This window comes from Cervus canadensis, chromosome 14, assembly GCF_019320065.1.
Source record: "Cervus canadensis isolate Bull #8, Minnesota chromosome 14, ASM1932006v1, whole genome shotgun sequence".
In the NCBI taxonomy this organism is placed as follows: Eukaryota; Metazoa; Chordata; class Mammalia; order Artiodactyla; family Cervidae; genus Cervus; species Cervus canadensis.
Window position 1 is genome coordinate 345130 of NC_057399.1, and position 26434 is coordinate 371563.

Genomic DNA, 26434 nt, shown 5'->3' on the forward strand with positions numbered 1-26434 from the left:
GATACCAAGGAGACGCAGTCACTCTTTCACCAAACATGTGTGGAGTGCTTGCTTCCTCTGGGCTCCACCATGTGCCAAGTGCCACAACTTGCAAATGAATGAAACTCTCTGCCCCTGTGTACACTGTGTATAGTATGTAGAGAAAAGTTCTCATACATGGCGGTAAACGCCAGGCCAGAACTCTAAGTGCTTGCGCCTGGTATAGAAAGAGTTTGCAATAAAAATTGGCTTTTGGAAATAAAGTATCATAAAGTGCATAAGACAGGCCCTCGGGCACGAATGTCTCTCTTCATCATCAGAACCAGACAACCAACAGAGATGAAATAGGGCAAAATACAATACCAAGTGACTAGACCAAGGTCATCTAGCCTGTGAACAACATAGCAGAATGTTGAACGACAGGACGATAATCCGCATTGGTTGATTCCTAAGCCAGGAACCACCCCACCTAACAGTCTCTGGGAGATAAGACCTAGGACCTCGGACTTCTCTGGTGGTCTAGTGGTTAAGAATCCACCTTTCAATGCCGGGGATGTGGGTTCCACCCCTGATCAGGGAAGATCCTACATGCCACAGGCCAATGAAGGCCACGGACTCTAGAGTCTGTGTGCTGCAGCTACGGAGCCCCTGTGCAACAACTAAAGACTTTATGTTGTTTAGTCGCTAAGTCGTGTCCAACTCTGTGATCCCATGGACTGTAGCCTGCCAGGCTCCTCCGTCCATGGGATTCTCCAGGCAAAAATACTAGAGTGGGTACCCATGTTTCCCTTCAGGGGATCTTCCTTGACCCAGAGATCAAACCCACATCTCCTGCAGCTCCTGCATTGCAGGCAGACTCTTTACCACTGAGCCACCAGGGAAGCCGGCTTCCTGAAGTGGGTGCTGGCTGAATGTGCATGTTCTCTCTGTGAAAAGTCCTTCAGATGCACACTCACAATTTGTGCTCATTTCTCTGTGTGTATGATACTTCAACAAAGCCTAACATAAACCTAGATCCTATTATACAGAGTTAAGTAAGTTAAAAAGAAAAAAACAAATATATATTATTGCATTTAAATGGGATCTAGGAAAATGGTACTGATAAACATATTTGCAGGATAGGAATAGAGAGGCAGAGGTTGAGAATGGACTTGTGGACACAGCGGGAGGAGAGGGTGGGATGGATCTGAGAGAGTAGGATCAACATACACATACCGTGTGTCAAACAGCCAGCCAGTGGGAAGTTGCTGTGTAACGCGGGGAGCTCAGCCTGGTGCCCTGTGACTGGGATGGGGTAGGGGGTGGGGGGGTGCAAGAGGGAGGAGATATGTGTATACATATAGCTGGTTCACACTGTTGTACAGCAGAAATTAACACAACATTGTAAAGCAGTTATCCTCCAATTAAAAATAAATTAAAAAAAAAAAGAAGGCAAACCAAAAAAAAGCACTAATGTAAAATTAGACTAGTGCTCCCATTATCCACCTCCATCATCTCTTCCAAATAGGTAATAAACATTTAAATCCATTGCCAGTTTATCTTCGGGGCATCACTTTCAGAGAAATGCCTATCCCACCCAAGACTCCGTGGGTTTCAAGGAGGGAAAAGCCACTCAACCTCATTCCAAACAAGGGGGTGTTACTGAAAGCATCCTGGGAAATCTCACCCATGTGAGGGCAGGAAGTACTGCTGTCCTTCGTGAGAATCTATACATTGGCATCTTTGAGGGGCACTTAATAAATGGCAGCCCTCTTTGCAACATAGTGCTGAAGAAACTGAGAAATAAAGCAAAGGAGTGGTCTGTGGAGGCCAAAATGCAGCCTTTATTTCTGATAGAGACCAGACTGGAGTCTGTGGCTTTTAGTCTATTAACTAAGCATGCTTGCTAATTCCAACTTCAGAATTCAGATCACTTACCTAACTGTCTTAGCTCATTAAAGCTGCTATAACAGACGAACATAGATTGTGAAGCTTATAAACAACAGAAATTTACAATTCTGGAGGCCTGGGAGTCCAAGATCAAGGTGCTGGCAGATTCACTGTCTGATAAGGACCCACTTCCCAGTTCATAGATGGCTACTGTTCACTGTATTTACATATGGTGGAGAGGGTGTGGGAGCTCTTTCCCACCCACCCACCTGCTTTTTTTTTGTCAGTCAGGGCACTAATCCTATTCATGAGAGTTTTACTCTCATGACCCAATCACCTCCCAAAGGACCCTCCTAATACTTCCTACTAAGCACCACATTGGAGTTTAAGATTTCAACATTTGAAATTGGAGAGGCCAAAACTTCACTGATTTACAGAGGGAGATTTTAATCCAGTGCTTCAAATATTCATGCGTATGGAAAGTTTGAGGCTTCCCTGGTGGCTTAGCAGCAAAGAATCCATCTGCAATGCAGGAGACACAGGTTCAGTCTCTGGGTCAGAAAGATTCCCTGGAGGAGGATATGGCAACCCACTCCAGTATTCCTGGCTGCAGAATCCCATGGACAGAAGAGCCTGGTGGGCTACAGTCCATAGGGTTACAAAGAGTCGAACATGACTAAAGCGACTGAGCATGTATGCGTGGAAAGTTTACAGTGAAATTTGAATTAGTGATAATAATAAATTGATAGTTTTTAGGTGGAATAATGCTCTTTTTGGGCTAAGTGGCATGTCTTGAGGTTTATAATTTACTTTAATTCAGGATGAAAAATAAAGTATAAAACTGAAGGGAGGCAACTACTGGAAAATAGCTTGACAGCTTCTTAAAAAATTAGCATTATCATATGACCCAACAATTCTAAGTATCTACCCAAGAGAAACAAAGAATACATGCACACAAAATCATGTACATAATTGTCCATAGCAGCCCTATTCATAATGACCAAATGTCTATCAACTGATAAATGAATAAACAAAATGTGGTATGTAAAACCAAACAATGGAATATTACTTGGCAGTAAAAAAGAACAAAATACTAAAACATGGATGAATCTGAAAAACATCATGCTCAATGAAAGAAACCAGATGCAAAAGAACACATACAGCATGATTTCATTCATAAAAAATAGTCAGAAAAGGCCTATCTACAGAAACAGTAAGTAGTTAGTGGTTGCCTAGGATCAGGGGTAAGAATAAGGAGTAACTGTAAAGGGGCTCCAGGTTTCTATTTAGAGTGACAGAAATGTTCTAGAATCAGATTGTGGTGAAGGCTGTACAACTCTATAAATACACTGAAAGTCTTTGAATTATTTACTTTAAATGAGGAATTGCATGGAATGTGAATTACATCTCAATAAAACTATTTTTTAAAAGGAAAAGGGAAGGAAGTGTTGGGGAGAGGAAAAGGAAGGAAGGAAAGAAGAAAGAGAGGGAGGGAGGGAGAGAGAGAGGAAGGAAGGAAGGAAGGTTTTTGTTGGCCATGATGACCATAATCTTCACAGTACCTGAATTCAAAAGAAGCCAAAATTATCACCAAAATACTTGATGAGAGAGAAGAAGAAGGTCTTTAAAGATTTTAGATGCATGATATTCTGAAACCTAATAAACCTCTCATTCTCTGCAGTGGTTCTGAACAATCTTTCCTCTGAGCAATGCTAGATAAACACAGCAAATGTCTGACCCATTGGTTCTCTTTTTCCTTTGGTTGGTGGTGAATATCCCTTTCTAGTTACACACTCTGAGTCTATAGGATAAAATATGACAGAACTAGTATTTTTCTCTAAAAATATATCCAAACTGGGCTTCGCTGGTGACCCAGTGGTTAAGAATCCACCTCCCAGTGCAGGGGACACAGGTTCGATCCCTAGTCTGGGAAGATTCCACATGCTCAGTTGCCATAGTTACTGAAGTTTCTGTACCCTAGAACCTGTGCTCTGCAACAAGAAAGTCACTGAAATGAGAAGCCCACACACAGCAACTACAGAGTGGTCCTCCCCTCCCGCCTGTAGCAACCAGACAAAGCCCACACACAGCAACAAAGACACAGCGCAGCCAAAAATAAATAAGTGAATAAATAAATATTAAAAACATATCCAAACTGCCCTAATTATGATCTTCTGTGTTTTGAAAGCTTTTAAGTCACAATTATTTGAACAAGCCCCTAGTTCCATCCCATATCTGGATACTCTTTTTCATTATGTATGAATTTTTTGACACTCAAACGGTAATCTTATTTCCAAAGTCTTGGGGAAACCATCGTTTTCAGGTCCATGTAGCCCTGAAAGCATATTAAGGTACAGAATTATCATGGATTTTTGGCAACTCTAGTTAGATGATATGCATCTCTTTATCAATTCAGTTTCATTAAATTTCTTTCAGGATTTCTGCTCTGTTGACAGCTTTCTTCCTGTTTCCCAGGACTGTGATGGAATTAATCTCAAAATTCAAACTCATACAAATATTCTAATCCCATTTCTAGATTTTGGGAGTTGGGGAGGAAAGGTATATGTGTTTGATCTGTTTGATCTTCCAGTTTAATCCAATCTGCAACTTCATTTATTATGATTATATAATATCCCAGTGTTTTGATGCAACAATAACCATTTCATAGTTTTCTATACTAAAATTAATGTGTGAACAACACCCTTATATGTAAAAATGTTGGTGTATGGTTCTGTTTCTAAAGAAAACTTTTTAATGTCTGTTGAACAAAAGTAAAATGAGTTGCTGATCTCAGTTTGGGTTTTCATAAACATATATTATCAAAAGATTGAAGACCTGAATATTCAAAGCAATCATGAGAAAAAAGAACAAAGCTAAAAGTATCAGGTTCCTTGACTTCAGACTGTATTGTAAAGCTATAGTCATTAAAACAATATGATACCAGCACAAAAATAGGCATACGGATCAATGGAACAAAATAGAGAGCCCAGAAATAAACCCATGCACATATGGGTTAATCTATGACAAAGGAGGCAAGAATATACAATGGGGGAAAAACGGTCTCTTTAACAAATGATGCTGGGAACACTGGACAGTTATACGTGAAAGAATAAAATTAGAACATTTTCTCACATCATATACAAAAATAAACTTGAAGTGGATTAAACACCTAAATGTAAGTCTGGAAACCATAAAACTAGAAGGAAGCAAGCAGAACACTCTTTGATGTAATTCATTGCAATATTTTTTTGGATCAGTCTCCTCAGACAAAATAAACAAATGGGACTTAATTAAACAAAAGCTTTTGCACAGCAAAGGAAAACATTGACAGAACAAAAAGACAACTTGTGGAATGGAAAACAATATTTGCAAATAATATATCTGGTAAGAATCTAACATCCAAAATATACAAGCAGCTCAAACAACTCAATATTTTTTTTAAAAAAAGACCAAAAATCTGATTTAGAAATGGGCAGAAGACCTGAATAGACATTTTTCCAAGGAAGACACTGGCACACGAAAAGATATTCATCACTAATTATTAGAGAAATGCAAATCAAAACCACAATGAGGTATCACCTCATACCTGTTGGAATAGCTATCATCAAAAAGACCACAAATAATAAATGTTGATGAGGATGTGGAGGAAGGAGAATCTTACTACACTGTTGGTAAGAATGTAAACTGGTACGGCCATTATGGAAAACAACATGTAACTTTCTCAAGAAACTAAAAATATTAATAGAACTACCATTTTATACAGCAATTCTATGTCTGGCTATATATTGAAAGGAAAAAAAAAACACTAATTCAAAAAGATATATGCACCCTTATGTTCATTGGCAGCACTACTTACAACAGCCAAGATATGGAAGCAACCTAGGTGAACAGCAACAGATGAAGAGCTAAAGAAGATGAGGCACATATATATAATACAATGGAATATTACTTAGCCATAAAAAAGAATGAAATTCTGCCATTTGCAACAACGTGGATGGACCTGGAGGGTATTATGCTTAGTGAAATAAGACAGACAAAAGAAGGACAAACATTGTATGTTATCACTTATATGTGGAATCTGAAAAGTAAAACAAATGAATAAATATAACAAAACAGAAACAGATTCATGGATATAGACAATGAACTAGTAGTTGCTTTTGGGAAGAGGAACTGGGGGAGTGGCAAGATAGGGGTAAGGGATTAAGAGGTACAAACCACTATATATAAAATAAATAAGTTACAAAGATATATTGTGCAGAACAGGGAATATAGCCAGTATTTTATAACTTCAAATGGAGTATAATCTATAAAAGACATTGAACCACTATATTGTACACCTGAAATCAGTATAGTATTGTAAACCAACTATATACTTCAATAAAAAAATTTTTTTGAGGTTGGACATGTCAATGGACAAGAATATGAGAAAATCAGATGAATCTTCAGTTTGGGGGTCAAACCACATAAGAATTCTCTACTTCCAACTCTGATTCTTAGCAGTCCATTTTTCTCATCGTTTATTCCCTTAACAAGGATCCTCTACAGAATCAGAGGAAAGACAACACGGAGAAAGATCTAAGCTAGTGAATAAGCTCAGCCCTGGAGAGCAAATGGATGTTTGGCTGGAACCACTCAGATACCTAAAACGTTTTCATCTTTGGAATCATTAATCTAACACTCTCACTTGCACTAGCTTTATTTTTTAACTTACAAAAAGATTTGTGAAAACTCTAGGCTCCTTTGTACTTTGTTCTGCACAACCTAATGAACCCTAATGAGCTGCAAGCATTTTAAAAACTCTGTTAATTCAGCACTGGAAAAACAACTGAAGCTACTTTATATCTCTGGCGGCCCTGAGTGAAATAAGAGAAGTTAGAGTTGTAAGGGCAGGCTTTAGAAAAGATCAGAGTTACCTGCTAAGAGCTAGAGAAGATGGGAGGAGGTACAGAGGAGGCGTGAACTCCACCAGATATGTAGGAGGTTCTCAATATAAAATTTGTTAAATAAATGAGTCAGAATTATAGCCAAGAAGAAAAAAATATCAAATCTCTAACTAGGTGCATCAAAACAACCATTTTTTTTCATCAAAAAGGGGGGGAAATAGTACATTTATTATTTTCTAGGTTAGAAACAGGGTTATAAGACATCTCAAAAGTGATTAACATAAATTTGGGAGGAACCATAAGATTTCACTCCAATCCAACGTGAAAATCCACTTGCTCTCTTTCAATTTTCCTCTCTTCTCAATTCATCCATAACCTTTTCTCTGCTGTGAGGAAGTGCCAGAAAGAGGAAGGGGGCAGGACAGTCTTTCAAATCTTTGTGTATCATTCGTTCAACTACCATTTATTGAGTGCTTAATATATAGAAGAGATCATTCTCTCATTAAAACAAAAACGTTTTCTTATTATAAAATAACAGCAGAAATTTTGAAGATTCATAAAAATATAAAGAAAATAGTAACAGTTATGTAATGCTCTTAGCTCAGTGGTAAAGAATCCACTTGCCAATGCAGAAGACGCAGGAGATGTGGGTTTGATCTCTGGGTTGGGAAGATCCCCTGGAGGAGGAAATAGCAACCCACTCCAGTATTCTTGCCTGGAAAACCCCATGGACAGAGGAGCCTGGCAGGTTAATATTTTGAGAGTATTTCCTTTTGGTCTTTTCTTCTATTCTAGCTTTTTTTTTTTTTTTTTTTTAGTAATTAGGGGCCTACTAAGTAAAAAATTTTTTCAAGTTACTCTAATGGAATTTTTTATTCTTAGTTTTTTTTAATTAGCATTATGTTGATCCCATTGTCATGGGTCATTAAAAATATAAAAAATATAATTTTGTTCATACATAATACTCCCTCAACTGACTGTGCATATTCCCTCCAATGAATGTACCACATTGTATATAACCTTTCCTCTGTTATTGGCTATTTCAGTGTTTTCCAGTGCTTTTCTACAAGGACATTGTAAATTATTTTTTTGCACATAAATATGTTTTGTGCTACTGTTTATTTTTATGTGAAAGTTTGCTAGAATCGCGCTGCCTGAGTCAATTGGATTATGATAAACCCAATAGCTCACCATCATCCAATAGAACTTGGTAATGGTGAAACATTTATATCTGCACTGTCCAGCATGGTGGCCAATCACCACATTTGACTGCTCAGCGCTTGAAATGTGGGTAGTACATCTGCGAAACTGACTTTCTAGTTTTATTGCATTTTAATTAATTTAAATGTAAATAGCCTCTTGTGCTAATGGCTATGGTATTGGACAGTGCAGCAATAGCAGTTCCAAGGTCTTAATTTGCTTGACTCTTGGAGACTTCCACAGAATGGCTCTCATTCTGCTTCCATAGCACTGAATTCAGTGTGTGGGTCTGGAGAGTCTGAACATGATAATGAGGGTTTTGTTAACGCCTGGTGAACTGGGCCTGTTGTCTATCAGGTGTTCTCAGCAGACAGGAGGCCAGGCTATGAGTGGGATTGGCTCTGCCTCATGAAAATAAGACTTATGAATACATGGTAGACCTAGAGAGAAACACTCTGTTTCTAAAAGGGTCAGGGACCTTCCCTCACTCAGACAGTACCATCCCTAACTGTGTGCCTGTTGGAGAAGCTGCAGGGACATCCATCTACATCTTGAGATGAGTAAATGATGATTAATTTACTCATATGGTGCCTGAGTCTGGTCTTTCCACCAGTACACACTTACTTCTGACATGTTTCAGTAGAATAGTCATGCAAAGGGATGCACTTCTTTGATGTTCTTTAGATACCTGAGCAGACTTCATCCATGAAAGAGTTAGTACCAATACATCCCCACCACTAACATATGTGAGTACACGTCTCAGCACCACCCTGCCCCCAGTACTGGTATTATTTTTTATATTTACAACTTGAGTGGATTAAAAAAATTACATAGCATTTTCATTTAAATTTAGAAGTATTTTCTCTCTACAAGCAAAGTGCTAAGAGAGCTCCCTTTAAAAGTTTTCTCTCTTGACCCTACACCCCACCTCTGGCTATCATTTCATTTCTCTGTTCTTAACAACAAAATCCTTTGAGTTTTCTCTGTTCTCTGCCCCCAGTTCCTCTTCTTCTTTTCCCTCTTGGACTCATTTCAGTCAATATTTCACCCCCGGCTACTCTACCAGAACTATTCCTGTAAAGGTGACCAATGACCTCCGTGTTGCTAAGCCCAGTGTTCACTTTTTAGTCCTTTTCATATTTGTCAACAGAATTGATGCAATCACTATGCCCTCCCTGAAAGCTTTCTTCTTTCAGTTCCTTCGACTCCGCTCATTGTCTCACCTCGCTGGCCATGCCTTCACAATTTCTTTTGCTGGTTCCTGTTCATCTCCCCAGCCTCAAAATGTTAATGTTCCTTTGTACTTAGCACTGGAACTTCTCTAGCCTACTGATATCTGCTCTCTAAGTTCTCATTAGATCTCTGCCTAAGATCTCATTAATCCCAGGGATTAAAATGGTAATCATATCCCAACAGTTCCCAATATTGTATCTCCAGCCCAGACTTCTCCCCAAACTCCAGACTTGTACATCAACTCTATCACCAACTTCACTTTGATATAGCAAATAAACATGTCCAAAACCAGGCTCCTGGTTTCCCACCTCAATTTACAAATCTTAGTATCATCCTTGATTATATAATTCCCTCACATCCCAAAAATATCAGCAAATACTGTCAGCTTTACATTAGAATACTTCAGAATCTAACCACTTCTAGCCACATCCATAAACCAGTATCATCTCTCACCTGGATGATTACTTTAGTTTCCTAAGGGGCCTCTCTGCTTCTGCCCTCAGCACACCTTGTTTATTTTCTATACAACAGCTAGACAGAGCCTTTAAACTATGAGTTGGGACTTCTCCCTCCTTTCCAGAATCTCCAACCAGGTCTGTCTCTAACAAGTAAGAGGCCCCATGCAAGAATAAAAGGAGCAAGGCTGCAGCTGATCCACGATAGACAAGCAGGATGAGCGTACAGCCTTTGAGATCTGAAAGTCTTGTTGCCACAACATAATCTATACACACATCTTGCTCTGTGAATGTGAGTGACCACATCTCACTAACTTATATCCCCAGCACCTAGCGCAGTGCCACATACATAATAAATACACAAGTAGTAGTGAAGAATTGATGCTTTTGAACTGTGATGTTGGAGGAGATTCTTGAGAGTTCCTTGGACTGCAAGGAGATCAAACCAGTCAATTCTAAAGGAAATCAACCCTGAATATTCATTGGAAGGACTGGTGCTGAAGCTGAAGCTCCAATATTTTGGCCACCTGATGCAAACAACCAACTCATTGAAAAAGACCCTGATGCTGAGAAAGACTGAAGGCATAAGGAGAAGAGGGTGACAGAGGATAAAACAGTTGGATGGCAACACCAATTCAATGGACATGAACTTGGGCAAACTCTGGGAGATGGTGAGGGACAGGGAAACCTGGTGTGCTGCAGTCCATGGGGTCGCAAAGAGTCGGACAGGACTTGGTGACTGAACAATAACAACAGTATTGAATGACTGCAACCCTTCTGCATTTCATCTGTATAATTAAAGGTGTTACAGTAGATATTCTTTTTTTTCACTTCCAGAAATAAAGGTACTTTATGAAGGTATGTAACAACAAAAAAATAACATTTTCTATGACAATAAAAATAACTACATATAGTATATGACTGGTTTCACCCAAATAGTATTTAAAATCTAAAAAGTTTAACTGATTCTATGGCAGTCTGCTACTTATTAATAAATAAATACATCCATGACATGAAACAAAAATATTTAAGAAAGTAATTGAGTTGTAGAGTAGATATTCTATAAGATATCTTCAAATTCTAGCCTCCTGTGATTTCAATAATCTCAGAAATAAAAGGTTCTGCATTTCCTTCTCAAACACCCACATGTTAAAGCCTCATTACAACCTGAATTTGTTTTTTCTTCTGATGAAAAGCTTTTGTACATAGCTGTGTATGCTTACAGCATTGCAAGAACTGCTTAGGGTATTAAAACCCTGGTGTGATCAGCCTGTGCAGGCAAGAAATTAAATACTGAGAATGCCTTTTCTGTCCCTGAATATTGTAACCCTGAGTGATGTCTCCCACCTCCACCCACTTTTGCTGCTGACTTGGGCAAGTATACCTGCTGTTCAAAGACCATCTGAAATTACCTCTAAGAAGGAACTGCTTTGAGAGAATGAGGCTTATAATTAGACAGTAATTGAAGTCTCCTGCAGCTTTATGCATGGGTCTTATCTAATGCCTAAGCAGGTGAACTGCACGACTTGAGTCAAATGGAATTAGATGCTTGTCCAAGTTAGAGGAGGTCTCTGTTCAGCGATGTTGCTTCTTTAGGCTCCAACTAGGTTTCCAGCACTATTGTCAGAGCACCTGAACAACACTGTTCAACCCTGTAGAAGTGACTGTCAGAGCATCACGGAACAGCAGACCCAAAATGTGGTCCTCAGCTAGCTCCCCATGCAAAGCCCTTGTTTCACAGGAAACTGAAACCCGGTGAGGTAAAGTGATTTGCCTCAGGTCACAGGTAGAAGAGGAGCTAGATCAGGGAACTTAGGAGGTAAGACAATGATGATTTGCTTGATTTACTCGATGTACGTTGTTAGAAAGACAAAGGAAGAGAGGCCAATCCCAGTTTCTCAGTCGGGCAAATAGGAAGAATAAGGGGGTCAAAGGAGAAAGGGCAGGTCTGAAGGAAATTTGATGAGCATAGGTTAGGTGGTGTTGAGACTGAGGTGTCTGTGTGCCATACAGACAGATATCAAGCAGACAAGTAGATATTATCAGACAATTAGATATTATAAATCTGAAATTGAGGGGAAAGGACAAGGCTAAAGAGATAAATATAGGGGTCATCAGCATAGCCAGCCATCAGCATCAAAGGGCTTTGTTAAAAATTAATAAAATAGAAAGAAGTTTTATAATGTAGACTACAAATGAATGGCCAAGGAGATGGGAAGGAGACCAGGATAGAAGGGCATCGGTAAAGGCAAGGGAGAGAGGGCTTCAAGAAGGGAAGCGTGGTCAGCAGTTGTGTACACGCTGCTGGTTGCTTCTCCAACTTGCATTCTACCCTTCTTCCCCGGTAACAAATCTGTAATTTTTTTCAAAGTGGCAATGAATCCGGTCAACACCCCTTCCTGCAAACAAAATCTTGATTTCCCAGGGTCCTTTGCACAGAGGTGACCACTAAGACAGCCTTCTGGCCAGTAAGCTATGACGTCTGACCAGTGAGCTACGACAGAGCTATGATAGAGTTCTTCATATGATGTCTATCTATTTGGTGCAGCTGCCAGGAAAACAATTACTTTCCTGATGCAAATGGAGAGCTGGCATCTCACTTTTGCTCTTTGCCTTTCTCCCTTTCTTCCTTCTTCCTGTCCAAAATAATGATTCTGTGCCAGAGGTATAGCAGCTGCCTAGTGAGGAAGAGTAGATACTGGAGTGGAAAACTGAGACTGATTCCTGATCCACTCAGTGGAAAGAGTGGGAAACTTGGGAGTCAACCTTGGACTCCAGTCACCATCTTACTTTCTTTGATCCTTGATTATAGCCTTAAATATCTTTCAAATTCACTTTCTCCTAACCCCCCTACTAGCCCTGCATTGTTCAGATCCCTGCCATGTCTCGCCTGGCTTATTGAACTGTCCTCCTCCAGGTCTCCTTGTTTACCCCTCAACCCCTTCCAACCTGTCCTCTAACCTACTGTCACTGTCTGTCAAGCATGGAATGGTTTACGTTGATCCCTGCTTAAAATACTGCCGCCACTCTTCACTGCTTAGAGTCAAAGGTCCTTAGCCCCCCAGACAGGCTCTTAACGACTTGGCTCCTGCCTTTTATTGATTATCACGTGCTAAGAAATATGGGCTTCCCTGGTGGCCCAGACAGTAAAGAATCCCCCTGCAATGCCAGAGAACCTGAGTTCGATCCCTGGGATGGGAAGATCCCACCCTGGAGGAGGGCATGGCAACCCACTCCAGTATTGTTGCCTGGAGAAACCCCATGGACAGAGAAGCCTGGTGGGCTACAGTCCATGGGGTCACAAAGAGTCAGACACGACTAAGCGACTAAGCACAGCCCAGCCGGAGCAAGTATATGGGCTTCCTTGGTAGCTAAGCTGGTAAACAATCCACCTGCAACTAGGAGACCCCAGTTGGATTCCTGTCAGGAAGATCGGGTCAGGAAGATCCCCTGGAGAAGGGATAGACTACCCACTCCAGTGTTCTTGGGCCTCCCTTGTGGCTCAGACAGAAAAGTATCTGCCTATAATGAGGGAGACCTGGGTTTGATCCCTGGGTTGGGAAGATGCCCTGGAGGAGGGCATGGCAACCCACTCTAGTATTCTGGCCTGGAGAATCCCCATGGACAGAGGAGCCTGGTGGGCTACAGTCCATGGAGTCACAAAGAGCCTGCCGCGACTATGCGTGCACACACACACACACACACACACACACACACAGAAGCAAGTATACATTCCATCCACTTTGTAAACTAGAACCATGTACCAAGCATCGCAGGAGGAACTTTACATTTATTTAGTCTTCAGGGGGTTTGTTCACATATTTGATAGTAATATTTTCATTTTACAGATGCGTCAACTGATTCTCAAAGCAGTTAAGTCATTCGCCCAAGAATATATGGTTAATTTAAGTGGGGAGGAAGAAGTCCTGGAGGTCAAAATTCTTTCCACTAAAGCACGGCCTTGATGAAAAATACTACCCCATCCCCTCCCACTTGCGCCCCCGCCCTTCCGCATCCGGCTTCTCACTATCCCCCATCTACCCTAAATGAGCAGCCTTGTTGAAGAACCCCAGCCAAAGCCAGTCTTGTCCCCGGGGCCAGAGGAATCCAGTCTGTGCGCCGGTGGGGAGGAGGCAGGGTGTCCACACCAGCGTGGGCGAAGGAGGGGAGAATCGCCCAAAGCCGGAGCTGCTGGCCGGGCTGATCCGCGAGTCAAGGCCCCTCCCTCTCCTCGCTAGCTGGCTGTTGGGTGCCAAGTGCAGGGGGACGGACTGCCTGGGCTGGAAAGCCCATCTCCTTTGACCCAGCCCGCGTGGCTGGCACCACGGCCGTGTCAGAGTGGGATCTGGGCTCTAAGGCACCCCCTGCAGGTCCCAGGGCTGTAAGACCCGGGTTGGGGGCGGGGGAAGGACTCTGGTGACGCCCCCAGGGCTTGAGCAAGGCCCGGCTGACCACTGACTCAGCCTGGGCGCGAGCCCGGCGCGCTTCGCTCCTCGGGCGCTGTTGTGCGCCGCTGCCGCCCAGCGCCCGAAGGCAGAGCTGTCGCGGGCGCAGGACCCCGAGAAGTGCAGCCCTCAGAGCCCCAGAGCCTCGACGTTCTGAGACAGGCGCTAGGCGAACCTCCTGGGAGCTGCTCCAGGGCGGATCGGGTCACCCACATCTGCAACTGGAGAAGGATCCAGGTCCCCGGGGGACATCTCCAGCTGGCACCTCTGGCCCTCGGACTTGGAGCCCCGGCTGCCCCGTGGGCAAACCGGCCCGAGTTCCAGTCTCCGGCCCGCGGCAACCTCGCACCCCGGACTCTCCCAGGACACAGCAGCGGGTCCAGCCGCCCTGCTCAGCCCTCCCAGGCAGCGGCGGGACGAGCTCCGGCTGCTCCAAGCTCCCCAAGTAGACCGTGGGCAACCTCTTCTGCCCCGGGGGCCTCTCCCTGGGGTCTGGCCCCCTCGCGCCCCCGCGCGTCCTTCTTTGTTTCTGAGCTTGCTCTGAAAGTGATGTAACCAGGCCAGGCTCGCGCGCCGCTTTCCCTCTTTTCCAGACTAAGTCCTTCCTCCCTCCAGCACCCGGCGCTCTTCGCGCAGAGCTGGGCGCTGGGCTGCGCCGCCGCTCCGCTCCCAAAGCTCTGGAGATCGACGCACCACCTGGATGTAGACTCAAGGGGGAAAGCCAGGCTTTCCTTCCAGAAACAAGGGAGAGAGCCGAGGAAACAGCTGCTGTGGAGGTTTCTAAGGAGACTCAGACTGGCTTTTTTCCCTGTTCCGGGGAGACGGCAGGAAACCTCAGGTACCTTGGCCACCCCAACCGGTGGATATCTATCCGAGAGAGAGACAGGGGTTGCAGTAGTAAGAAAGAGACAGAGAAAGAGCGAGAGCAACAGAAATAGAGGTGGAAATAGAGACGGAGACCAAGACTGACAGCCAGTAGAGTCAGAGAGGGTAAGAAGGATGTTTGGTGGGTGGGAAATTGACTAGGATATTTTTGTTTTGTTTTGTTTTTAACCCGGTGCGGTTTTGCCTCTGACAGTAGGGAGGAACACTGCTCCTTGGTCAGCGGGCAGTCGCCAACCTGGATGGAGTGAAAGATGCGGCCCGATGACATCAACCCGAGGACTGGGCTGGTTGTGGCCCTGGTCAGTGTCTTCCTGGTCTTCGGCTTCATGTTCACCGTCTCCGGGATGAAAGGAGAGACTCTGGGAAACATCCCCCTCCTGGCCATAGGGCCCGCCATCTGCCTGCCAGGCATTGCGGCCATTGCCCTGGCCAGGAAGACCGAGGGCTGCACCAAGTGGCCAGAGAATGAGCTGCTGTGGGTCCGAAAATTGCCTTGCTTCCGGAAACCCAAGGACAAGGAGGTGGTGGAGCTGCTGAGGACCCCTTCAGACCTGGAGTCAGGCAAGGGGAGTTCAGATGAGCTGGCTAAGAAGGCGGGCCTCAGGGGGAAGCCTTCCCTCCAAGGGCAGGCCGAGTTGCCTATGGCCAGCTCCATCACCAGCCCCCCACCCTTGGAGGAAGGAGAATGCCAGAGCCCCGGCCAGAGCGGGCGTCGGGAGGAGACGTCCAGATACTTGGATGGCTATTGTCCCTCGGGCAGCTCCCTCACCTATAGTGCCTTGGATGCCAAGTGCTCAGCCTGGGACAGGTCTGAGCACCCTGAGCCCGAGGATAGCATCTTCTTCGTGCCCCAGGACAGTATCATCGTTTGCTCCTACAAGCAGAACAGCCCCTATGACAGATACTGTTGTTACATCAATCAGAGCCGAGGCAGGTGGGACCACGAGACGATAGTCTAAGTTTTTGCATACAAGGGTCGCTGTGTTGATAGAAACGTGACTACACTCAGCTCCCAACAGAAGGAAACTGCCCTTCTCCAACAGCCTTCACACGGTTAGAAACTGCCTGGTATGTGATGGGTGTGCAAGCCTCCGGTGTGTGAGAGTCATGTAAATAGGCATGTTTGGGACACGTTTCAGGAAAGGAGGCTGAGGGTTAAGGACACTGGACAGGCAGTGGGTAGGAAAGGAAGCAGTTTCAATTGCTTTTAAGCAATTTAAACAATATTGGATACTTTGTAAAATATGGCAGAAAGTGCTACCCAGCACCTGCTGAAAGCAAGATAAATCTAGAGTGGGTTGCAGACAACAGACATGAAACGATATGTGGACTACTCATAGGGGAATTGAGCTGCTTTTGGTCTGAAGAAGTTGAATGAAAAAACAATTCAATACTTCACTCTATGAAATGATTTTTTTTGTCCAGTGAAAGCTTTTCACACTTAGTATTTGCTGAAGGAAAAAAAATTAAGATAGAATAGCTACATCCCTCCTAAGGCGTGATGGTTACTGGAGAAAGGGGAGTTAAAGACAGGTGAATCATGTAATTGGGTTTTATGGTTATTTACCTTCAGACAAGATCAGGGATTTTTAGAAAAGTAAAATAAGCGTGACCAGTTATGTGAAAAACTAACATTTTTAGATGGCTATGTTACTTCTGAAACTCGTCATTTGTATTGACTTACTGGGTCTTTATCTGAAGTGTTTTTTTAGCATATACTGTCAATCATGTACAATTTCCTCATCAGGTGCAATATGACTTGATGTAATATTTTCATAGATTAGAATTTGTTTTCATCAAGTCAGAATGGACTTTACATATGTATACAAGTGTCTTTAACATTTCTGGAAGATGTAATTATGATTCTTAAATGCCTTTTAAATTGTGAAGATTGTGACATCAATACCATTAGTCTTGAACTTTCTGCAGAATTTATGCGAAATGTGGTGTTTAAATTTCTGGAAATGTCTTTATTTGTACATTTGTTCGACACTCCCAAAGACTGTCAATGCCAGTGAAATAAGTTAATCCACTAGATTTAACTAAAGCCCAGTTTTCATTGAGTTCTCCTGATCAGTGAACATTAAATGACAAAGGTCTGTTTCATTTAATTTTTTGCTGCTGAGGAAAAAAATCACAGTGGGATCCTAAAAATGTATTTCCTTTTTCATTTGCTCAACTGGCAATCAACCAAAATACCATTTGATCCCTGTTGAAGAAAAAATTAAATTATATGTAGAAATGGTGGTATATTTCATTTTGAAGATCAGGATAACTTTGCATCCTTTAGAGAATGATTTGCTTTTAATGACTGTATAGTTTCAGCCACTTCCTCCCAAAAGGGGAACTGAGGACAAAAATTTGGGGCATACCTCTTTTGTGTATTTCAAGTCCAACTCTGCAATTCTTTAAGTGTAGCAATTATTTTGTCTTGAGAATTGTTCCCCTAAAATCACAATTTTCTAACCAAATTCAACATCAGAAATATTTAATTGTTGGAAAATGAAATCTGTGATCCTGAGCACATTTTACCACCTCTGTCCCTGAAATGAGGGAAGTGGGACTGACTTATACTAGATTAGTTCTATCGCTCATTCCCGGTTTGGATATTCTATGGCATTATGTCAAAAGCACTTTATATTTTGCCAGGAAATGATTTACAGCAAAATGCATGCCAAAGTTATGCAATTCATAATAACAATTATGATACATGGATTTAGCTCTTGTTGCTATTCAAAAGACTTTTGTAGATGTATGAAAGTATATTTGTTTTGCTACTAAATATTATTTATTCAAAAAAATGCACTTCTGGGGATAAAATAAAGATGATAAGAGTAAAATATTTTTAAGGAGAAAATTTTCAATATTGGTATAACCCCAAATAATCAAATACATATCTTTGCACTAAATGTAATTTACTTTGGATTTGGAATGGAGGAAAAATCATTTCCTAAAATTGTAATGCCTCTTAATAAGTCTAAAGCATTTTGAAAGATGGAAACCATGTTTCTAGGAAAGTAAAAATTATTGGATAACTCTAAGGAATAAAAAGTTGCTCTAATTTGTTTGTCTTTGTGGACATCTTTAGAGTTGAGGAGAGAGCAAGACACCAGAGAGAGGTGTTCACACAGACTCAGCAAATCCTACACAGGGTCTGAAAAGAGATGGCTGTAAGGTCAGGTTTGGGATTTGGAAAAGTTACTTTCTGATTTCTTCAATTCAAACTCCATCATATCATACACACACACACACACACACACACACTCCACTTTCCATATCCAAAGTCAGCTACTAGTCTAGAGAGATAAGGTATTTTATCACACTTTCAAGTCCTATTTCAGAAGAAACTTAATTTTAAGTTTCTTCTTCCATCTACCTACTTAAGATCCTTAAATTATCTAAGAAGGCATTTGAGGGAACTTTCTGCAATGCTAAAATAATGGTGTGCAAGTGTTGAGCTGGGAGGCTTAACTCTGACCAGAAAGAATAAAATGTGTAATTGTGTGTGTGAATTTTGCTTTAACAGTTTATGTTAATCCACCCCTGCCTAACATGAAGCAAGGTAGCCTAGTGCCCCATGTCAACACTTGGTAAGTGCTATTCAGGGTAAAACTGTCATTATTTTGAACCGAGTGGACAAGAAGAGAAAAGGGTCTGAGCCCTTTACAGGAACACAGCAGTTCATTCCCGTCAACAGTGCTAGCAAATGATTAACATGAACATCACCAACATGAGGATTATTCCTGGTATCCTCTGAGAGCTTTCAGAGAGACATAAATTTAACTCAGCATTGGTTACTTTTACTTTTCTGTTAATCCAAATAGTCATTTCAACTTGATTTTAAATAGGCATTTTATTTTTGAAATCTCCTCTACTGAATTTTTCTTGCTCTATATTCCTATTTATATTATACACTGGTTCTTTTTCCATACTGTTTCTTGAATCCGAAGTGTGAATTCAGCCAAGATAGCCAAGCTGGAGCTTACTTAAACAACTGTTTCGAGATTTAGTTTCCACTGCAATCATGACAAACAAATCCAGATACAGTTAAGTTCAGGCTCTCTTCCAAACCATGCTAACCAGCCCCTTTGAGAATGTTTTCAGTAGTATGGATCTTAATACTCATAAACTGGTAATGTAGAGAAAAGAGATGCATTCTTTCAAATATTTTTCCTTTTGTTATATCCAACCTCTATTTCTTTATGAATATCACCCTCCTACTTCTACAGCATCATTTATTTGGTGAATTTGCTGCTTTATTATTTTATAATATTAAATAAAATATTTTTGAAAATCCACAGACCCACTATCCTAATAGAACTACACACATTTCCATTTCAGTTTATTATCTTCCAGGCCTCCTCTACCTGCATATGCACCTTACATATTGTAATTGTGCTTCGTTTTCTTTTCTCTTTTAGTTATATCTCAAATATGTTTTCATGTTTCTATGTAGTGTCCCTAATTGTCACTTAACAATTGTGTAATATGACATTTTAGTGAAGTACCATGATTTATCATGCCATTCCTTACTGCTAGCCAAATATCAAGGATTATGGATTACTTTGTTGGTTTTTTTTTTTTTTCTATTGTTGGTAACATAGCCACATTATTTGTCATTTGCTGCAGAGGTGAAAATTTACAATTGATAAACTATTTCCTAGTAGGTGAGAGTGAGGAGGCAGGAATGTGTAAATGGATCATACACTCAAATTGTTTGTTTTTTCCTTCACTCAGATAGATGCAAAGAATAGGGTAAGAAACAAAATGATGCTTCTTCAAAAAGGTCCCCCGTTAGGACCAAAGGCAATATTTTTAAGAGTGAGATGAGACAGAGCCACTATTTCTATGAGTAAGATAAGACATTTCCCCAGTTAAGATGCTGCTGGCATGTAACTCAAAAGCAGATGACAGTGGTCTCAATCTTCAAGAGCATAATGTTGAACAAGCAAAATGAAGAGCAGCTTTAGATGATAATGATTTCTTTGTACTATGTCAAAAGCATTTTCTTAAGGTATCTCACCATATATTTTATATATATTTAATACGTATGTATATTCTTACCTATTAGTGACTTTCAAATGAACTGGAATTTCAGGTATTCAATAGACTCTATCCATGAGTTTTCTGTTTCAGTTCCTCACTGGAAAAATTAAACCAGAGATAAAAATGTGGATAAATGCTTGGTTCATCCGAATATCTCAATAAAGAATTGAATTCCATTTAGTCTCTTGTCCAAGTAACATAAAATCATGTAAACACCATTGAGCTGGAGCTCATGTCTTTGATTTCTTCCTGCCTACAGGGTCCTTCACCGCATGGACACTTCCCAACAAAAGAAGTTTGTTTGTGATACTATCCAGATACTCACACAAATAGCTGGGCACCGATATTAGATCTCTGTGACCTTTGGCCAGTTATTCTGGGGCCTTACACTTATTAGAGATCCTCTCTTCATTTTCCTCCTTTATTCCTCCTCCTGAACCCACGTTAGAGCCTGTAGACTTGGTATCCTCAATGACAGAATGAGGCTTAGCATGCTTTATCCAAAATAAGGTACAGAGCTCCAGAAGAAGACAAAGTTATCAAAACATCTGTGCTTGCTGCTCTTTGACAAATCTATCCTTAGAAAGTTAAATATAACAAATACTTTGCAATTAATCACCTTCTTATTTTTCATGGTAAAGAAATATTGAACATGAGACACCACCAGTCTAAGACAAGAGCACATCTGTTTAGAAGAATTAAGCTTTTTGAAAATTACCTGCAATTCAACACGAAAAGTACGGACAATTACCTTCTATATAAGTGATCAGACCACCTCACAAAGACCCGCCTGTCCCTCTGCTCCTCCACCCCACCTGCCATCCTCCACAGCAGCTCCTTGGCTGTTCCCTGACTCTGCCGGCCGCTGACCTCCCCGTCTTCGCCCCCATGATTTTCTCTCCCTCAGATGCTCACCCTGTCTTGGTCCCTCTGCTGCTTAACCCCCGAACAGCCATCAAGCGGCAGCTCCCACATCTTCCACAATCCTGTAGATTTTCCCCCTCAGAACTAACACTTCCATTATTCTCTGGTCTGATTACACCTCCACCATTATTATTGTGTGTATTAGTTGAGTATGTGTCTGCCTCTCCAACCACAGTGTGAGATTTTCGAGGGCAGGAGCCACATTTTATTCAACTTCCCACTCCACTCTCCGCCCAGCATACATATTCACTCTGCCTTGCTCAGTGAAAACTCTCAGTTGTACCATTTGGGTCACTCTCAAAGCCTATTTCCCCTTTCTGGTAGGAAAAAAAAAAAAAACTCTACCTTGTTAATTTGAATTAAATCAAATTGAATATAGTCAGCAAAAATGTGGATTAAAATAAGCTTCTGTGGGTTGGGGCTCTAACTTCTTACTTAGCATATTGCTTCTCTGGGGAAACCACATCTTACATAACAAGGAGAAGAAAGAGATAAACCTTTCCAGAGCAGTTTCTTCTCCTTCCAAGACTGACCTGACTCTCCCACTGCCTGCCTCCCTCCATGAGTCAGTGGCCATACTGCACATGTGACAAGAACTGGTCCTTCTAAGAGCACTTGACAACCGAGCTTTTGAATTCCTGACCAGAAAGAAGGTGAATCAATGTACTTGGGTTAATCCTGTAAGTAGGTCAACAAACAATAATTCCAGATTTGGCTATTGTCCCTCTATTATGCTTCCGTCCTATTCTTAACAGGACCTTCAAGGCCCCCTGGGTATTTTCTTGGGCAGTCTTAGGATGCTGAGTTGCAGACCGTCACCCCAACATCTTCTGAAGCATCCATTCTCTGTAAAGGCTGAGAGATGCTCAGAGACTGGTTGGTGGTTTAGGGAAGCCCTGGTTTATTCTAGAGCGAGACAATGACATCATTCAACTCCCCTGAGCAGGATTTGAGGCCAGTCTTAATAACTTCTGACCCATATCATTTGTCCTGCGAATTTCCCAAATTATCTGATTGGCTAAAAGTGGGATTTAATTTCAGATGCTCTTTTTCCTGATCATGCAAATATCAGTTCTCCTTTAACAACAGCAAGAAGGACCTCCTTTGAATGTGAGTGGGGAAGAGGGCAGCAAAGGAAGAGCATGGTCACAGATTGTCAGCACAGGGAGAAGGGCCAACCAACCCTTGATTAAGCCCGTCGCTGCTGTGGATCCACCCGCTCCGTCCCTGACATCGTCCATTCTCACCTTTCACAGCTGTGAGTGCTAGACAGTGGACTAGAGGATACACCAAACAGAAATGCCTTAAAATATAAAGAGCAAAAGGAAATACTAGAGAATTTTGGTACATTTTCTAAATGGCTAAGAAAAGAAATATGTACATTTAGAGTATATTTCAATAAGGGCAAAATTTAGCTAAAAATATCCTGCTGGGTTGAGTTAAAAGGAATATAAAATACCATTCAATAAATAAGATCAAATTAGTTTAAAATTATCCAGAAATTTTTAACCTAAGCTTCCCTGGTGGCTCAGTTGTAAAGAATCCACCTGCAATGCTTGCAACTCAGGAGATGCACGTTCAATCCCTGAGTCGGGAAGATTCCCTGGAGAGGGGCATGGCAACCCACTCCAGTATGCTTACCTGGGAAATCCCATGGACAGAGGACCCTGGTGGGTTATAGTCCATGGGGTCACAAAGAGTCGGACACAACTGAGCATGCACTACGATCTGACCTCTCTGGGGTCTCCACCAAATGCCCCCAAATGATGACTGAGGGCTCCCCACTTCAGCTGGTCTTCCTATTGTGTGTGAATTCCCCTGATCCTCCCCTATCCAATAACAGACTGACAAGTACAATAAAAACTAGGAGGTTAAAGGAGCATCATGAAATTGGTATTAGCCAAAGTATTAGAAATGGACAGATAGTAAAATCATGTAAATATAAATTTGTAAATTCAGCCAACAAGTCCCACTGAAAGAAGAATGGGGTTTCAGATGCAAGCAGCTATACCAAGACCAGGACTAACTGCCCGACCACACGTGCTCAGCCGATGCAAAGACAGGCTGGGCTTACTCCTCCTCCCGGACAGGATTTCCCCGAAGTAGACTGTCACCCTTTAGGTGGCAAAAATATAGAGCCCAGAACTGCCACTCCCCCACGAGCCTGAGGGTCTCGCTAGAGCTCACCTCTCACTCTCCAAGCATTAGAACAGGGGTCAGCAGCAAACACATTTAGGGGCGATGGGCAGCGTGGCCCCATGGAGGTCCTATCACAGGGGAAGGGCTACTGACTTTGCTCTAGTCAGCCTGGCCTGGTCTCTGCCCCCTGTCTCCCCCTTCCACAGGCCAGCCCAGCATCCACTCCTTCACTCAACAAGTCCTGGCTAAGGGGAAGGTATGAGTCAGGCTCTCTGCTGGGCCTGGGACACAGGAGCGAACAGATCAGCCCAAGTTCCTGTCTTTATGGCACTCACAGCCTAGCAGGGGAGCCTGGTGAGTAAACGATGGTGTCACAGGCTCAGATAATTTTTTTAAGATTATATTATGATTTTTCTAATGCATGCATAACTATGCACACATATGTAATCTGTCCTTTTATTTTTTATTTTATTTATTTTTTACTTTTTGGCCTCACAGCACATGGGACTGTGTTCAGTTCCAGATAGGAGCTGAACTCGAGCTTTCCACATTGGGAATGCCGTCTTAACCGCCAAACCTCCAGGGAGGTCCCTGAGATAAGGTTGTTACAGCAGCACTTGGCAGGCACACCTAATCCTCACCTTGTTGGGAGAAGGTAGTGAGCAAGAAAGAAGTCTAAAAGGATCTTACATTCAATTCCAATGTGTATATGTACGTGTGTGTGAAGGAGTCCCCACATGTCCAAGCAATTCTCTAAAACCAGCTGGGTGTCCTAAAACTCAACTCAATTCTGACACTACCTACCCAGAGATAGCACCAGATTCCACAGGAATCCTACAATAATAACTCCCGCCTCCACTTCAGATGCCAGGAACCAGCCCAGATTGTCCCTTGTCCTTCTGAACTAACCTGTTACAGATCAGCAGTTCCAAGGGACCATACCTTGGATTCAGTTGGCTAGAAAGGCTCACAGAACTCAGAGAAACACTTTAGCTAGTAGCTCACTGGTTTATGATAAGAGGATATAACTCAGGAACAGCCAGATGGAAGACACACACAGAGAAAGGGCAAGGAGCTTCTGTGCTCTCTCCAGGCATACCAGTCTTGCCAAACCTCCACGTGTTCACCAACCTGGAAGCTCTCCAAATCCTACCCTTTCAGGAGGTTTCATCACATAAGCATGATTAATTAAATTACTGGTCATTGATGACTGAACTCAACTTCCAGCTCCTCTCCTCCGTCCCCTCCCCAGAGGTCAGGGAGGTGGGAGGGAAATTTCCAACCCTCTAATCAAATGATTGACTCCCCTGGCAACCAGCTCCCATCCTTAGGTGACCTAGGAGCTTTCCAGAGGTTCCCTTATGAACATAATGGAAGACATCTTTATGGTGCTCACTTAGGAAATTTCAAGGGTTTTAGAAGCTCTGTGGCAGAAATCACTGTGTCACACATCACAGAGGGAAAATGTACCTGAAGAATGAGTGAAGAAAAGAGGGAAAGAGTGTTCTGAGCCAAGAAAACAGTATATATGAAGACCAAGAGGGGACAAAGAGAATGACACACAGTTGTTTGGAGAAATGCAAAGACCATCATATAGCTGGAGACGGGGGCCAGGTGGGGAAGGACAGGTCATGGATGGAATCTCTCCTGCCCTACATTAAGGCTTTGCTGACCCCAGAGATCCCATGCTGGACCGTCAGAGATGAGAAAGCTTGAAGATAATCCATTGGCCTCCTATCTCACAGAGTAAGAATCTCAGCCAGGGGCTTCCTTGGTGGTCCAGTGCCTGAGACTCCAAGCTCCCAATGCAGGGGGCCCAGGTTAGATCCCTGGCCAGGGAACTAGATCCTGCATGCCAAAACTAAAGGTTAAAGATACTACATGCCACAACTAAGACCCAGGGCAGATAAATAAATAAATGTTAAAAAAAAAAAAAAAAAGAATCCCTGACCAGCCTTCTTGTCTTCAGCACAATGTAAGAAAGGAAGATTAGACTCCCCTTGACTAGAGCTTATAGGTTGAATTGAATTCTACTGTTTGCAATTCAGAGATGAGGCTCCTTTCCACTTGGAGACAACAAATCAGACTAAGCAGTCCCCCTTTGAAAACTGTTGTTCTGCTGTTGCATGGACTAAAATAACTTGGAGCTCTCAAACAAAAATATCTTATATAAACCCAGCTTCTAAAATCACCATCTCTGTGATATTTATTACAGACAGACCAATACATGGGAAAATTTTTCTCCATTGTGGACAAGTCAACAATAATCATGATGCCAAACAGATTTACATCTCTATGCTTAACATTTTCTGTGCCTTAAAATGTCCCTAACTTTCCCCTTACTTCAGGTCCCTTGTACCTCCCAGCACAGAGATATCATTCTCAATGAGTGTAGCATCAAACGTTAGTTCCCTGAGAGGTAAATATATGTTAAAGAGTAAAAGGTTTTCATAGTTTGGAAATTTCTGTGTTAAACCAACATAAACATTTTTTTGTTTTACTATCTGTATCCGCGACACTAAGAATAGATAGGACCTAGTCTGGAGTGGGCACTCAATCAGCGCTGATTGAATGAGTGACTGTAGGATTCCATAGAACCATTTACACACGGGTTCAGTGACATCCAAATAGGGACGGAGTGTGCAGCCGTCCCATGGGCTTCCCTACAGACCAGCATTCGGTGAAATTTACTTGCTGAAACCTTGCCCTCATCCCTAAGTCTAGAAGCACCAACCCTGGCTAAGAAGCCAAATTTTTCAGAAATCAGAAAGAATGAAGGATCAAAGGAAAGATGGAAAAGTACCATATTCCCCAGAATTACCCTGATTTTTTTGGCCCTTGTTCTTTATCCACGAGCAGTCTCCCCAATAAACCACTCTTCTTTCCACAGGGAGAATTTATGTAATTAAGGCAAAGATGTATCTGCCAGACACACTTAACCTCCAGATGTTAATTTCCTAGCTCCACAGGTTTGCCCAGCAAAGGTTGTGAGGTCTTGCCTTCAGTTCGAAACCTGAATCATTCCTAGATACTGGAAACTGGTGAGGAGTTTATTGTAAAGAGTTCTAGAAAGCTTCATGTTGCTGAAGTAATGGGTTATGGAACCAGCAATCCATGGGAAATTGTAATCCCAGCCTTCCCTATTCCCACCCTAGAAGACCCTGAACCAGCGTTCTCAGCTTCAACCAAGACGTGAGCAAACACCATCAAAGGTAGACCTGCGGTTCTCAAACTCTAGCGTACATCAGAATCACTCGCAGGGCTTGTTAAAATGCAGATTGCTGGGACCTAACCCAGAGTTTTCTATTCAGTGAAATTTGCAGTTCTGAGCAATTCTCAGGTAATGCCAGTGATGCTAGTCCCTGATTGCTTCCTC

General features: G+C 42.2%; 1 protein-coding gene across 2 annotated transcripts; it reads left to right on the forward strand.

Annotated features, from left to right (window-relative positions):
- The first annotated feature begins 14064 nt into the window (after positions 1–14064).
- On the forward strand, positions 14065–20171 carry TMEM215 (transmembrane protein 215). Of its 2 annotated transcripts, none has more exons than XM_043487373.1 (2): positions 14065–14902; positions 15143–20171. In XM_043487373.1, the coding sequence occupies exon 2, from the start codon at positions 15201–15203 to the stop codon at positions 15906–15908; it is 708 nt and encodes a 235-aa protein (XP_043343308.1). In that variant the 5' UTR covers positions 14065–14902; positions 15143–15200; the 3' UTR covers positions 15909–20171. The 2 variants fall into 2 exon arrangements, with proteins under 2 accessions (XP_043343308.1, XP_043343309.1); XM_043487374.1 differs by lacking the exon at positions 14065–14902 and adding an exon at positions 14913–15054.
- The last annotated feature ends 6263 nt before the right edge of the window (positions 20172–26434 follow it).

Coding starts and splice junctions, on each gene's coding strand:
- TMEM215 (XM_043487373.1), top strand. CDS start 15,201: ATGCGGCCCGATGACATCAACCCGAGGACTGGGCTGGTTGTGGCCCTG.